The 12,607-nt window shown below is 37.0% G+C and overlaps 1 protein-coding gene across 1 annotated transcript in view; it reads right to left on the reverse strand.

The window, feature by feature from the left end:
- THSD7A (thrombospondin type 1 domain containing 7A) overlaps positions 1-12,607 on the reverse strand; it is a 188,871-nt gene that overhangs the window by 53,998 nt on the left and 122,266 nt on the right. The window contains exons 9-12 of the mRNA XM_066553941.1: positions 8,052-8,286; positions 4,929-5,044; positions 2,630-2,762; positions 641-744 (exon numbers count right to left, since the gene is read on the reverse strand). Of these exons, the coding sequence (XP_066410038.1) occupies positions 641-744; positions 2,630-2,762; positions 4,929-5,044; positions 8,052-8,286 (588 nt within the window). The remainder of the gene's footprint in view (positions 1-640; positions 745-2,629; positions 2,763-4,928; positions 5,045-8,051; positions 8,287-12,607) is intronic.

A 12,607-nucleotide genomic window follows, 5' to 3' on the forward strand; every position in this document is an offset into this window, starting at 1 on the left:
ATTATTTGCTATATATTGGAAAAGGTGCAAAAATATCTGGATCATTGGGATCAAAGGGTCAGTGGTTTAGAAGTCTAACCAGCAGCTGGTTAAGATAGTTTCACCTCAGTGGTTAACTCCAGGCACAGTTCTGTTTAGTCTCTTTAACAACCTGTACAGAAAGCATGCTCAGCAAGTTTGAGGACAATGACAGTTTTAGCAGTCAGTACCTACCTGGAAGGACTGCCATTCAAAGGACCTTCACAACCTGGAGAAATGGGCTGGCACTGAATTCTACAGTGTAAATGCATAGTCTTCAATCTCTCATGCTCTCATTACTCTCTGTAACTGCTTTAGTTTGAGAGTATAGAGAAGAAATAGCCAAAATGCTCCCAGAGATGTGCAGAGAAAGGATAAAGGGTCACAGACACAAATTGCATCAGGGAACAAGTGCCAGAAGAGTCTGTAGGATCTCCATGCTGGCAGAGACTCCAAACATACTGAGACATGGCCCTGAGCACTTTCAGTATTTTCCTTTGCTGATGCACATAAAGATAGATTAAATTAATGTTAGGTTACAAGGCCTAAAATGTAAGGCATTTCCCACACCTGTGCATCTATAGATTTCTGAGAAAAAAATGACAGAAACAAAGGGTCTAACCTCTTGCTTGTAGCCCAGGTCCACAAGTCTCCTGCGCTCCTGGACTGTCTTGGCGCACGTACCATGGTACCAGCTGGCACCTGCGCCATTTGTGTGTCTTCCACCTGAAATGAGAGGGGAAGAAATCCATCTAAACCTTGTAGCCATCAAACCTCAGGCAGCTAGATAGTTATAAACCACCATAAGCTGTTGCTTATTTTTACTAACTGGTCACAGGCAATTCACAAAAGAACCAGTAACAGTACCATAAACTTATCCCTATTCTCTTAAATTTTTTTTCTTCTTTTAGGATGGGGCCTAAAAGAACACATGGAAGAAAGAAGGAAAAGGTAGAAAGAAAAAAAGGAGAAATAAGAAACAGAAAGGAAAGGTAGCTGCAGGAAAGAATTGGGACAGTGGGCTTGCTCGATTGCAAGGGTGCCTCAGGAAATTCCTGGGATCTTGGGTTGCTGAGTGGCAACACCTTGCAAATGTGGAGCCAGCTAAGAAAGCCAACACAATATGGGTCCACCATATCAAAAATAAAACACAAACATAAAGAACTTGCAAAAAACCATCAATAACAAATGCAATATTGCACTGCTTAAATTATTCTATCGTTAATATAAACTGCTATGAAACTTTTACAAAGTTCCCTGGTAGTGCTGCAGAATACTCCAGCCCTTAAATATAACAAATCCAGCCAAGTCTGTTGTCACAACTCTAAAATAATCCACAGCTCCACCCATCAGCAGTTTGCATGTTTTAAACTATCTCAATGGTTTTGCACCTCGAGTTTCATTGCAACCTGCCTCTATGGGACAGCAACTAACTAAGGCACAAGCCAGCTGAGTGTGTGAGTCCATCTGTCGCAGCATGTGTGCAGGTCAGAAAGATGCTAAAGGAAATATATGGAACATGTGTTTAGTATTAGTTCATGTCATGAAATATAAATGACCCCATCTACTACTCTCTAGCAACTCTTCTTTCTCATGCTCAGCACATTATCATTAGCTCAGATACTGAAGATACTAAAGAGATGAGGAGCAGCCAGCATTTTAAAAGACAAAACTCCAACTCTCATTTTGACTATAAAAAGTTCTTGAGGTCTATTTCTCTGGTGTTTAGAGTACTGATTTTTGTAGCTCCCCAATGCTCTTTTCAATCTTTTCATATCTTTTAGTTGCATAGAGTTTGATCTCCTAATGAATTTGCAATTATAATTCTTATGAGATGATGAAAACAACACATTACTTTAATCTCAATTTCTTTTCATTAAGCTAAGCTTAAATTCTACTTGTACCTCTGCAACAGATAGTAGCTTGATGGGAGTTATTATTCATTTTAAAAAATATTTTTTATTATTTTGTTAAGTAAATCTAACTAATGGCATCAGAATTTTCTAAACTTTGTCTCCATCAACAAGTTCTTGTTGTATGTCTAGACCTTCCCACACACTCAGATAGATATTACAGAACTACCCAAACCTGTTCTTAAGCAAAAATTGTTCCACCTTCTGGAATAGTCCTCAACATTCTGTGATGAAGATCAGGGCAATGCAGAGGACACAGGGCATATGGGGGATATCTTCAGCTCTGGACTGTCTCAGGGCTTAGAGGGATAGAAAAATGAAGGCTATGGTAGGTTGAACAGTGTGGCACCAGGAATCAGCTCTCCTTAACATATAAGCTTGAAGTTCAGCACTTTGGATATTTTAGAAAGATCTGCTTTACATGTTTAGAATGTCAAAACAGTTTCTATGAAAAATTTATTCTGGAAAGTAATTCTTAGTTCTTGCAATGTTCTTTCCAAGGAGCAGGAACAAAATGTACCACTGATTCCCTGTGGGCCCAACTGAGTCTATATATCTGTTGTGAAACCTTGATTCAGATGTGTACCCTACTTTTCTAAATAGTGCATGGTAGAAAAACAACTACTGCTAAGTAATGGAATTCAGCAAGCTTTAAAGGTAGTACAAGTTTAAAAATCATGGTTGATTGCCTCACATACCTGTAACTATGACAGACAGGAGAAGCTTCACATTCCCTTTCCTCAAACAAAGAATCTGGGCACTCCCGACCACCATTGGCAGGGAGCTGGATGATGACTCGGTGACGGGACTGCTTCCTGACTGTGACACCCCCTGCAAAGGGTAGAATAGCTGGTTTCTACTGCTGCTACTTAAGGTTGAAAGTAATTAGGGTGAAAACAAGGTTTTGGAACCAATTGCCATAATATTGACATGCTATTTTACCCATAAGCAGAAAAATTAAGCCTAATAGAAAAAACACTTTAATTTCATCTCAAAGCCAGAAAGCAGAACTAAACAGAAAACAATACCAGCAATACTGAACAAATGAACAGTTCAAGAGAACAAAAACAAAGCCTGCTTAGTTTGCTGCTACACTTTACAGTTTGAAGGTGTAAGCTCGCTCTAAACATTTAAATGTAAAACTAGAAACAGAAATTCCACTCTAGAATTCCTTTACAGTTTGCAGTTTTTAATTATTATGGTCATCCATTATTAATGCTAAACAGTAAATAGTTCCTGTAGGAATTTTGATTTCAGTCATCTTCAGGTATCGGTTCTTCAGGCAGAAAATTAAGAGAAAAGCTACAGATCTGTATTAGTTCCACAGCAATGCCTATGTTAGGTAAAAATCTTGGAGGGTTTTTATTTTTTTCACAGAGAGCAGTAGAGCAGAAATTTGGCTGACTGGGCTGATATCAGCTTTGGGTGGGTTATTACAGCAGCTGCAGCTTGTCTGATCACAGAAGCGTGCTGGACCACGGCCAAGCAAATGTAATTAGGAGTGAGCAGTAGGAGAATCCCGGCGGTGGCTCTCCACCACCTGGCCACTCTTCAGCACAGAGGAAACCCTTCACTCCCCAGTCAAACAGCTCCAGGAGATGCCAGGAGCTCGCACAAGGGGCAAGACAGACATGCAGCCCAGCAAAGCCACTGACCTTCTTGCTGGCACAAATGGGTAAACCCCATGAAATAAAAATTGTTCTTGTAGTATGGACTCACTGAATAGACAAAACACTCATAGTTCACAAACATACTGTTTTATAGAAGCTTGCAAAATAGTTTGCGGTGAATATTCAGCAAGATATGTTCATTGCATCAAGAACTTTCTTAAAACCCACAGAAATGGGAACAGAAAAGGATGGCATTTTTGCCCAGTATGATCTCCTCCAACAAAAATATTTCAGAAAGAACAATTAATACTGCTGTAAAATAACACATATATAATAATGAATGTCTATTTCATAGATTCAATTCCCCACTCTTTTTAGTCTGAATTTAGTCTTCCTAACCCCTTTTTTTTCATTTGTTAGAATGCATTGAACACTGATAGGAATTACTGCAAAAATGCCTTTATGCTTGTGTCCTTTACCAAGCATAAAGAATTGGCCATGACAGCCCAAGTCTGGATGTTTGATGTAACAATATCTTTTACATTCTGAGAGTAGCTGTGAGTAATCACCATGTCCCACACAGGGATTAGCACCCTGTGGAACAGGGAGTATTACAGAGTCTGTCTGTAATAGTACACATTGGAAAAGTGCCTCATGTTAAGCTTAAGAAGAGAAAAAAAAAAACTAATACTAGCATCACGCTACCTTCATGTGTGATTTCATTGTAATAAAAATTCAGGGGAGACCTGCACCATTTTAAAGAGCTTTGCCAAGTGTATTAAAATGGTATTGGATTTTATGTTTAAATCAGAATACTCACATCAATGTAAAGTCTGTTGATTTTTATTAACTCTCCTTCAATTTTCCTTGGAATAGAAGCAGCCAGACAAAATTATGTACAACTGCATATCTACTTAGCTACCTTATCTATACCTTAGCTATACCCATCTCCTTGTATATAAAGACTTGGGTTTTTTTCTGATGGGCAAACAGCATAAACTTAGGTATTTCCAAACCCCATCTCATAATCTGACAATTAAAATGCTAACACTGTGTAAGTATTGATATTAAGATGATAAGCAGGTGATAAGAGCTATGTGTCTACCCTGTAACTAGTTATCTCTTTATCTGTGTAAGATGCAATTGGGAGTTTGTGACATTAGGCAAAATGTGGGAAAAAAATCCAAACAGATGCATATAGAAAATGGATAGAAATTGTTTTTTTCAGCAAAAAATCTATGTCCTCCCTGCAGAAGCTATACCAGATATTACATGTCCTCCGTCAGAAAGAGATGTGTATAAGCATTCTGCCAAAAGTGATTGCAAGTAATTGACTCCCCATCTTTTACATTCTTAAAATTTATTAACATGCAATGGATAAAATTACCTTCTTGACAAGAAGAAGGACATGGTGTCCAGTCACTGAATGGAGTCACAATGCAGTCCTTCCTACAGGGAAGCAGACAAGGTCTCACAGTTTCAGGTCGGAGACTTTCAGGGCATCTAACAAAAAAATTACAAAGAAGCATTATCAAATAAACAATCACACTGCAATGAAGTAGTGAATTGTGTGAGGTACTCAATGTTTGTAGGCACATGAGGACAGTGCTTGTCGTCCCAAATTCACCATGATGGAGCACAGCTATAAAAACTAGTAGCAATTAAATACATGTGGCGAAAGCAAGCCAAATCTAGTGTATGCTGCATCTCAGGATTTAAATAATCATCATCCCTCACTCACCACACTAGACTTTGTATTTTCAGGGTAATTTTCAAGCTTTCACATAATTATGAAGAAAAGCCATCCCATTATTTAGCCTAGTAAAATACATTTTCAGCTCTCATCACTTTATCATAAATATAAACTCTGGAAGGAGGCATATTTAAAGTAAATAACACTGCCAACCCAGGAACAAATAGGCATAAGCTGGCTGTGATTATGAGAGAAACCAGAAAAGGATTTAAAACTGCCAGATCAATGAGAGTGAGAAAGACTGTCAGTAAAGGCAGAAAACCTTACTTGTTTTAGGGAGAGTCTTGATCAGCATATAAAAAGGATTATTGGACTACCACATATGGGACTCATTACCCAGGTCATTTTCCCCATTCTGTGGGGATTCTGTCTTTTTTCATCAAGGAAAAACAACTCTCTATGCCACAATGCTTGTTTCAGAATGATACAATAACTCTCTCAGAAGTACTGAAAATATTTGAAATAATTTCAAAATTTCTATTGCTCCAAAAACATACAGATTGTGGACTGTCTGAAGAATATGTAAAGATGTAAGAAAAACATAACATCCATGTTTGCGAGCTTATGTATCATTATAGAAAAACATTACTATGATTAGCTTTTCCTCTTTTCAGTCCAGGGCAACTGGGATCAGAGAGGTGAGAGAGGCAAGTCTAATGGTAAAATATCAGGAAAATCTAGTCTCCATGGTCAGCAGAGAGCTATGCCTGTGCAATGTGAGGAGGACAAAAGCTGATTTGCAGTTTTACAGGAACATACTCTTCAACAATAATACTTGCTTGTGCATGCTTTCCATCAGACGTCTCTGCATTTTCCTGTCAATTCACATGTTGTTCTCAGTATGTGATCAATTACCATGAATGAGCTCCAATTCCTTGGTGCCCTCTTAAAATGGGATCTCCACCCCTTCTTTTTTTTCCCCTCCCACCAATGTGAAAAAACATGAAATAACACAGCAATAGCAACACAAATCTCCATTGCCCCTCTGTAAGTTCTCTCTACAATTTTTAGTCAACTTGTGCCTCAGTTCTATGTGATTCATAAAATTAGATTCTATATGCAAGGGTGTGTTTAGATATGATGTGTGTTTATGATCAGATACACTTAAATAAAACCTCTGCTTCCAATCACATATATTGACAATGTTGTCAGAAATTTTCTTTAAGATTAAAATTAAAAAAATGTTTCTGAAAAGCATTGAACGTTGGCTTGCTAATGGCTTTTCTTGCATTGGCTTTTCCCTTTAAAAACAGGAGAAATTATAAGCATACAAAACAGTCTGAAATACACACATTCACCATTTTATGGAGAGCTTCATCTTTCAGGAGTGCTAAACACTACAATTGCTCTTCAGATACTTAGGCAAGGCAATTAGTTCAATTAGAACACCCTTTCTATGCTTTATATTGTTTGTATTTACTATATATGGCTTAAAGCAAAGTATTGATTTTTTTGCAGTCCTTACTCAAGGTCAAATTAAACAGAAAAGATACATGCTGGAGTCTGTAACTTGTGAGGCAGATAAGGCCAATAATATTGATTGTATCATACCACAGTAATCCTTTTTATTAAGGGGAGTTTAAAACAAGGTTCCTATTTACATTTTCATGTTAAATGTCTGGGTCTTTAAAAATGATTCAGGGATTTTGATGTGACAATTTGAAGGAACAACCAGGACCTTTTTTCACTTCACATGATTCATTTATGAAAGAATAAAACAGTCCTCCTCCCAGAATTTAACATCAAATCAAAGGTAGAGGCATCTACAGTAGATTTTAAAAGGATGATAAATCATTAGAGGTTTGTGGGGTTTTTTTCTGTAAATATACCAAACAAAAGATAATTCTATCATGACTAAATAGAACAGCAACTTAATACAGATACACAACAATTTAGATTACTGAATGTGCAGACATTACTCCCCACATTTCCATTTAAAGTAAATTAGGCTTAAATCGACAGCTGAATAAAACAGCAAATGTCAGGCATCAAGCAAACATTTTGTGTGAAAATAGCTGCTTCATGAACTTTCTAAATGACCTCTGCTACCAGTTCTTAGAGTTTTGAATCTGTTCTGAGTGGGATATATTTACAGACTGCAAATCCCTACAAAGATATTATCAAATGCATTTTACTAGCAGCTAATCTGTATTTAACCCTGGTAACACATTAAACTGTAAACCCAAATCACTGGGCCAAGGAAATAACTTTAAAAAAACACATAAGTGGGGAAAAAAAACCCCAAATTTTTTCAAACTAATCTTCAAACTGATGCTTCAAATTAATGTCATGCCATTTTTCACTGTGCTGCAGCTCCTTGGTCTGGTTCTGCGACAGGCTTTAGTGTATTTAGATTCATATCACTATTTTTGAATGGAACTGCACTAATCAATACAGCGTGTTGCTTGTTTGAAAGCAACACAAGGATCTTGGAAATGGTGCTGCTCTGCATTTCCCACACATACTCCAAGAATTTTATTGTGATTCAAGCTGATGGCGGTAAGGAGCCAACTGGATTTATTTAGCTCCCAGCAGAATCACCATCGTAAATACCATTCATTAAAATCCATACTGAGAAAGGTATTGTCTAGTCTTCCTCTTGTGCCAGTCTTGTATTTTTAGAAGATGAAATGTCCCCTCATGAGAACACACAGAAGAGGGTATTTTTGCCTTTGCAAGCAGTGTTTGGTGATAAAAATATAAAGCAGTAAAATCCAAACATTATTACAGCATGAAGACACTTTTAAAGATCTTTACTTTTTTGGGCCTACTTGTCCCACGTTGACTCTGACACAGATGACCTTTCTTGTCTGCATCCCCACGGAACAGGTGGCCTCCCCATTCCAGCTGGCAGAGGAGTTGAAAGCAGAGACAGACGTGTCCTCTATGCACTGTCCCCACGGGCCAGTCTGCCAGTGGTACACAGTGCAGGAGTGCTCGTTACAGCTGCGCGTCTCCTGGAGGGCACTGCTGTTCGGGCACTGTACTCCTCCTGGAACAATGAAAGAGGGAAAAAGATCCTTCACTGGAAGGAGATACAATTTTTATTAAAAAAAACCACTTACCACAAACCCACTTTGAAGTTTTATTAGTTATATATTATCAGTTTGATTACATGAAAGAACTGCTGTTCCCTTTTCCTCCTCTTCATATGCCCAATATTGACTTTGACAAATTTTGGTCAACAAGCCACACAGAACAGACTGTTCATGGACAGTATGTAAGTCTGTACCAAAAGGATAACAAAATAATCATAACTTCTATAATACTAATGTGCTTGAAGTGATCTACAGCCCTTTATTTCTAGATTCTCTAGAAAAGGCTGCAAGAGAACACATAACGATGTGTGAAGGCTGTAGACAGAAGAAATGGTCAATTATTCTAATTATACATGTGCAAAGACCACTGTTTATGTCTAATTCACAGATGAATTGAAAAGATCTTTGGAGCTCTTGTCCTAGCTCCCAGTGGATGTTTATCCATATTATGTAATCCAAAGAGGATGGCACAGCTGGCAAATTCCAGGTCCAGATTAAGATAACAAAGCCTGTGCAGGTTAAGATTAAAATGCAATCAAGTGTCAATGATTGTGAAGAAAAGCTCAGATGATGCTATCTTTGTTGTGTTTGGTCTCTTTGATAGTATGTTCAGTTCATTATATTCAAGCACTTCAAACCTACTTTGGCCTCCCAGTCCTCCAGGAGAAATGAAGAGGTCTTTCCCACCAGAGCTGATCATAGGCTATTCCATGTCCAGCCCTGTGAGCAGGTGTTGTATTGCACTAAGTAGTTTCTTTAGTTGTGGTTTTGCACTGGGTGATTTGAAATTTGCACTGAGTAGACCTTATATTGCACGAATTGTTATTCCCTTCTCTCATCACATGGTCTCACACAAGCAGACATCATGCCCGCTAAATATCTGGTGTTACTAGAACCTAGGTTTGAGATTCTGGCCGAAAGGAACAATGGGACTCCTATCTCCAACTGATGGAAAGGCAGCAAAAAATCTAAGCAACATTTTAGCCTCTCCTAAAAGACAAGAAAAGTAAGAGACACAATTGAAAGAGGAGCTTTTTTTAGTTAAGGCTGATAATCTATATGACTTTTCTCTAAAATAGATGCTCCCACCAAATGCATGTTGTAGAGTATATTTATACCCCAGCACTGAACTTCAGGTTGACTTTCTGCTCTACAGATATGTGGGAGGGAGGGGGTTTTAAGCACCCATCATTAAAATTAAACAAAAAAAGTATATGTAACCAAAGAAACAATGGATGCTTCAAATACTCCAATTCAAGAAAGTCAAGTTGCCAATATAAAAATACTTTATACCCCAAGCTGCTCTGCATGGTCTAGATCTGTAGCAAACATGAGAAAAGGCTCATTCTAATGAAAACACAAGATAAAATCATGATTCTCAATTTATTTCTCTAGGAATATTTTTAATTTCTGGCTTTTTCCTAAAAATATTGATTCAAATAAGCAACAGGAAACATCATATCAGTTGAAATCTCATGCCATAGACTAGCTAATATTAAATTTTGCAAAGCGGGATTAGAAAAACCTACAAATACATGAATTTAATTAAAGAATAACTTGAATTTTTTTGGTACAAAATGGATGCAACTCAAGTCTATCAGAATTGCTTAAAATATATTTAAAAGATAGATTTAAAATAGATTTAAAATATTGAAAATATGTTTAAAATATTGAATGCCACAGGCACCAGTTCTTAAGACATTTGAGAATAGAGTAACAACTTAGGTTCAGTTTCAGCAGCTATGGAAGAATATATATTCAGGGGAAAAAAAGAGATTGACAGGGACTTGTAAATGAAAAACATTGGGGCATGAATGTCTGCAGATCAGTGGTAATCCAGTTCTGTTCAGATTAAACCAGGAGTTAAAAAACATGCAAAGACTGAACAAAATGTGGAAATAATACTACTAAAATAAAAATCAATGCGCCATTCTGTCCAGGAAAACAGCATTCTCTTGCGCTTCCTCCAATTTAACTAGGTACAGAAAATGCAGAAGGGGTTGGAAAAGTGGCAGTTAGAGATGCCCTTTACAACATCTGTGTAAGGGTAACAACTTTATGAGCATATCCCCAGTAGAGGACAGGTTTTACAGGAATGTAAAAGTTAATGAGTATCACAGAAAAAAAAAATTGAATAGACATTTGAATTCATCAGAATATAGGAAAAAGTGACAAACAATAATAAACACATCCTTTAATAATAAATGATCAGATGACAGTAAATAACTTCTTGGCAGTACTAAAAATAATAATTTCAAGGATACAAAAACCAATTGGGGCTGAAGCATTTAGTTTTGGGTTTGGATTTTTAAGCAAAGTAGGCTTGGAAGGGAAAAACTAGCTTTGCAGGACTTGCATATTGCTCATAAAATAGCTGACAGAATTGTCATACACTTAGATTGCTTTTCTGCCTGGTTTGGAGCTGCTAAAGGGGTAAGACACCTTGCTCTAGGATATTCAATGATTGGATTTAAAAATTTTTTTTGGTGACATTGATTCAATAACTTTGAACTTTCAAAACGTTAAACATTTTTTTAAAGCATTTAGAATCATTTTAATTAATCACTTTGATATAATTCATTTTTGCAAAGGCATATAGTTTTATAACTGCATTTCAAAACAGCTGGAATAATCTTAAAGTTTGAGAAAACAGATGTGACTGAAGTGCCTCTTGTTTTCCAGTGAGTGAAATGGGTGTTACTCATTTCTTTGCTGTAGGCAGGAGGTAGTCACTTCTCAAGGCAGCTGCACTTCCTGAAGACAGACACAGTCAGAACCAAGACTGTTCCTGCTCTACAAACATTGATGCTTCCTCCCCTGGTATGTATCAGTTTCACAAACCAAGCAGACCTGTCCGAAATACACAACAGGTCAGGATGCAGAGTGGGCTAATGGTAAATTTGAGCTCTGTCCTCAAGACTTTTCCAGGATAGAGTATGAACCCCTGACCCTCACTACAGTCAGCAATCTGAGCTGATGGGCTCCTGTGCAAAAGAAGAACAGTAACATACCCTGCCCTGGCTCACCTTTCTCACACAGGTGTCAGGTCACTTAGTAAGTCTTGCCTGAAAATTCAGGTCTCACAGTTCCAAAACTAAGTGGGGTTTTTTATTCCTGTTTCATGAAAAACCTCATGTTCTCCAAAATTTATTCTTTTGTGAATGAGCAATTTGCTGCTGAAATAAATACTCAATTCTGTGCTTTCAGATTTAATTACCAAGCACTGTTATTTCAAGCCAGGAAAAAAAACAAAAATTAAAAACAAACTCAATAAATGTAGGAAGAATAAATACATTAAAAACCCCTAAGCATAACTTCTTGTTTGCAACTATGAAGTCAAATTGTATTGGAATTTAAGAGGAATAAAGTATATAAACAATAATCTGAAAAGTATTGATAAGAAACTCCTTTGATCCAGTTATTTCTTAAATATTCAATAAATCAGTCTTGCAGATAGACGAGAAGAGCTGTTGGTCCCTGTCAAACAGAATATCTAATGAGATGGACAGCTGATATTCTATACTATCTAACTGTGATGTTTAGTGCTCTGTGCTACATGGTCATGCCAAATAGTCCTTCTGGCATTGCACTTTGCTGATCTATGAGCATGTAACACCCATAGCAAAGCACTGCTGCGCATATGCATCCCTGCCCTAAGAAAATAATAATAAAAAAAATTTCCCTTCTCTCTCATTTTAATAAATTAAGCTTTTAAGTTGTCTTATTTTCCTCTTTGCATTATTTTCCTCTTTTGCATTTTTGGTTTTTTGGTTTTGGTTTGGGGTGTTAAATCTTTACTTTTCCAAAATTGGTTTTACTGATAAAACTTAGGATGTACCTACAACATTACTGTTATTCTGTATTGCACCAATTTTCCAGTCTATGGCAGTGTATAATCAAAACAGAATCAATCTACATATTTATTACTTACTGAAAGACTAAGATAATTCAGTACTTTTGAGTCTCAGGTCCAATAGTAATGTGAAACAGTCTTAGTGCACACTACTCATTATATAAGATGTATTGTAAGCAGGGAGTAAAACAAAGAAGAGAAATATTAAACAGAGTATACACCAAAAGTAGACACACCCTGCATTCAAGAGATAGGCTGAGCTGTATACAGTACCTTACTGGATTTATGCAGAACAACTATAGGATGTATCAGGCAACATTGCTATGTCCTTTGCTGTCATTTTTTATTTTGAGACAGTGACTTTTCTGAGTTTCTTACTGTACCATGAAGATATATTTGACAGTGACACAAATGAGCTAACA

Source organism: Molothrus aeneus, chromosome 1, assembly GCF_037042795.1.
Source record: "Molothrus aeneus isolate 106 chromosome 1, BPBGC_Maene_1.0, whole genome shotgun sequence".
Taxonomy (NCBI): Eukaryota; Metazoa; Chordata; class Aves; order Passeriformes; family Icteridae; genus Molothrus; species Molothrus aeneus.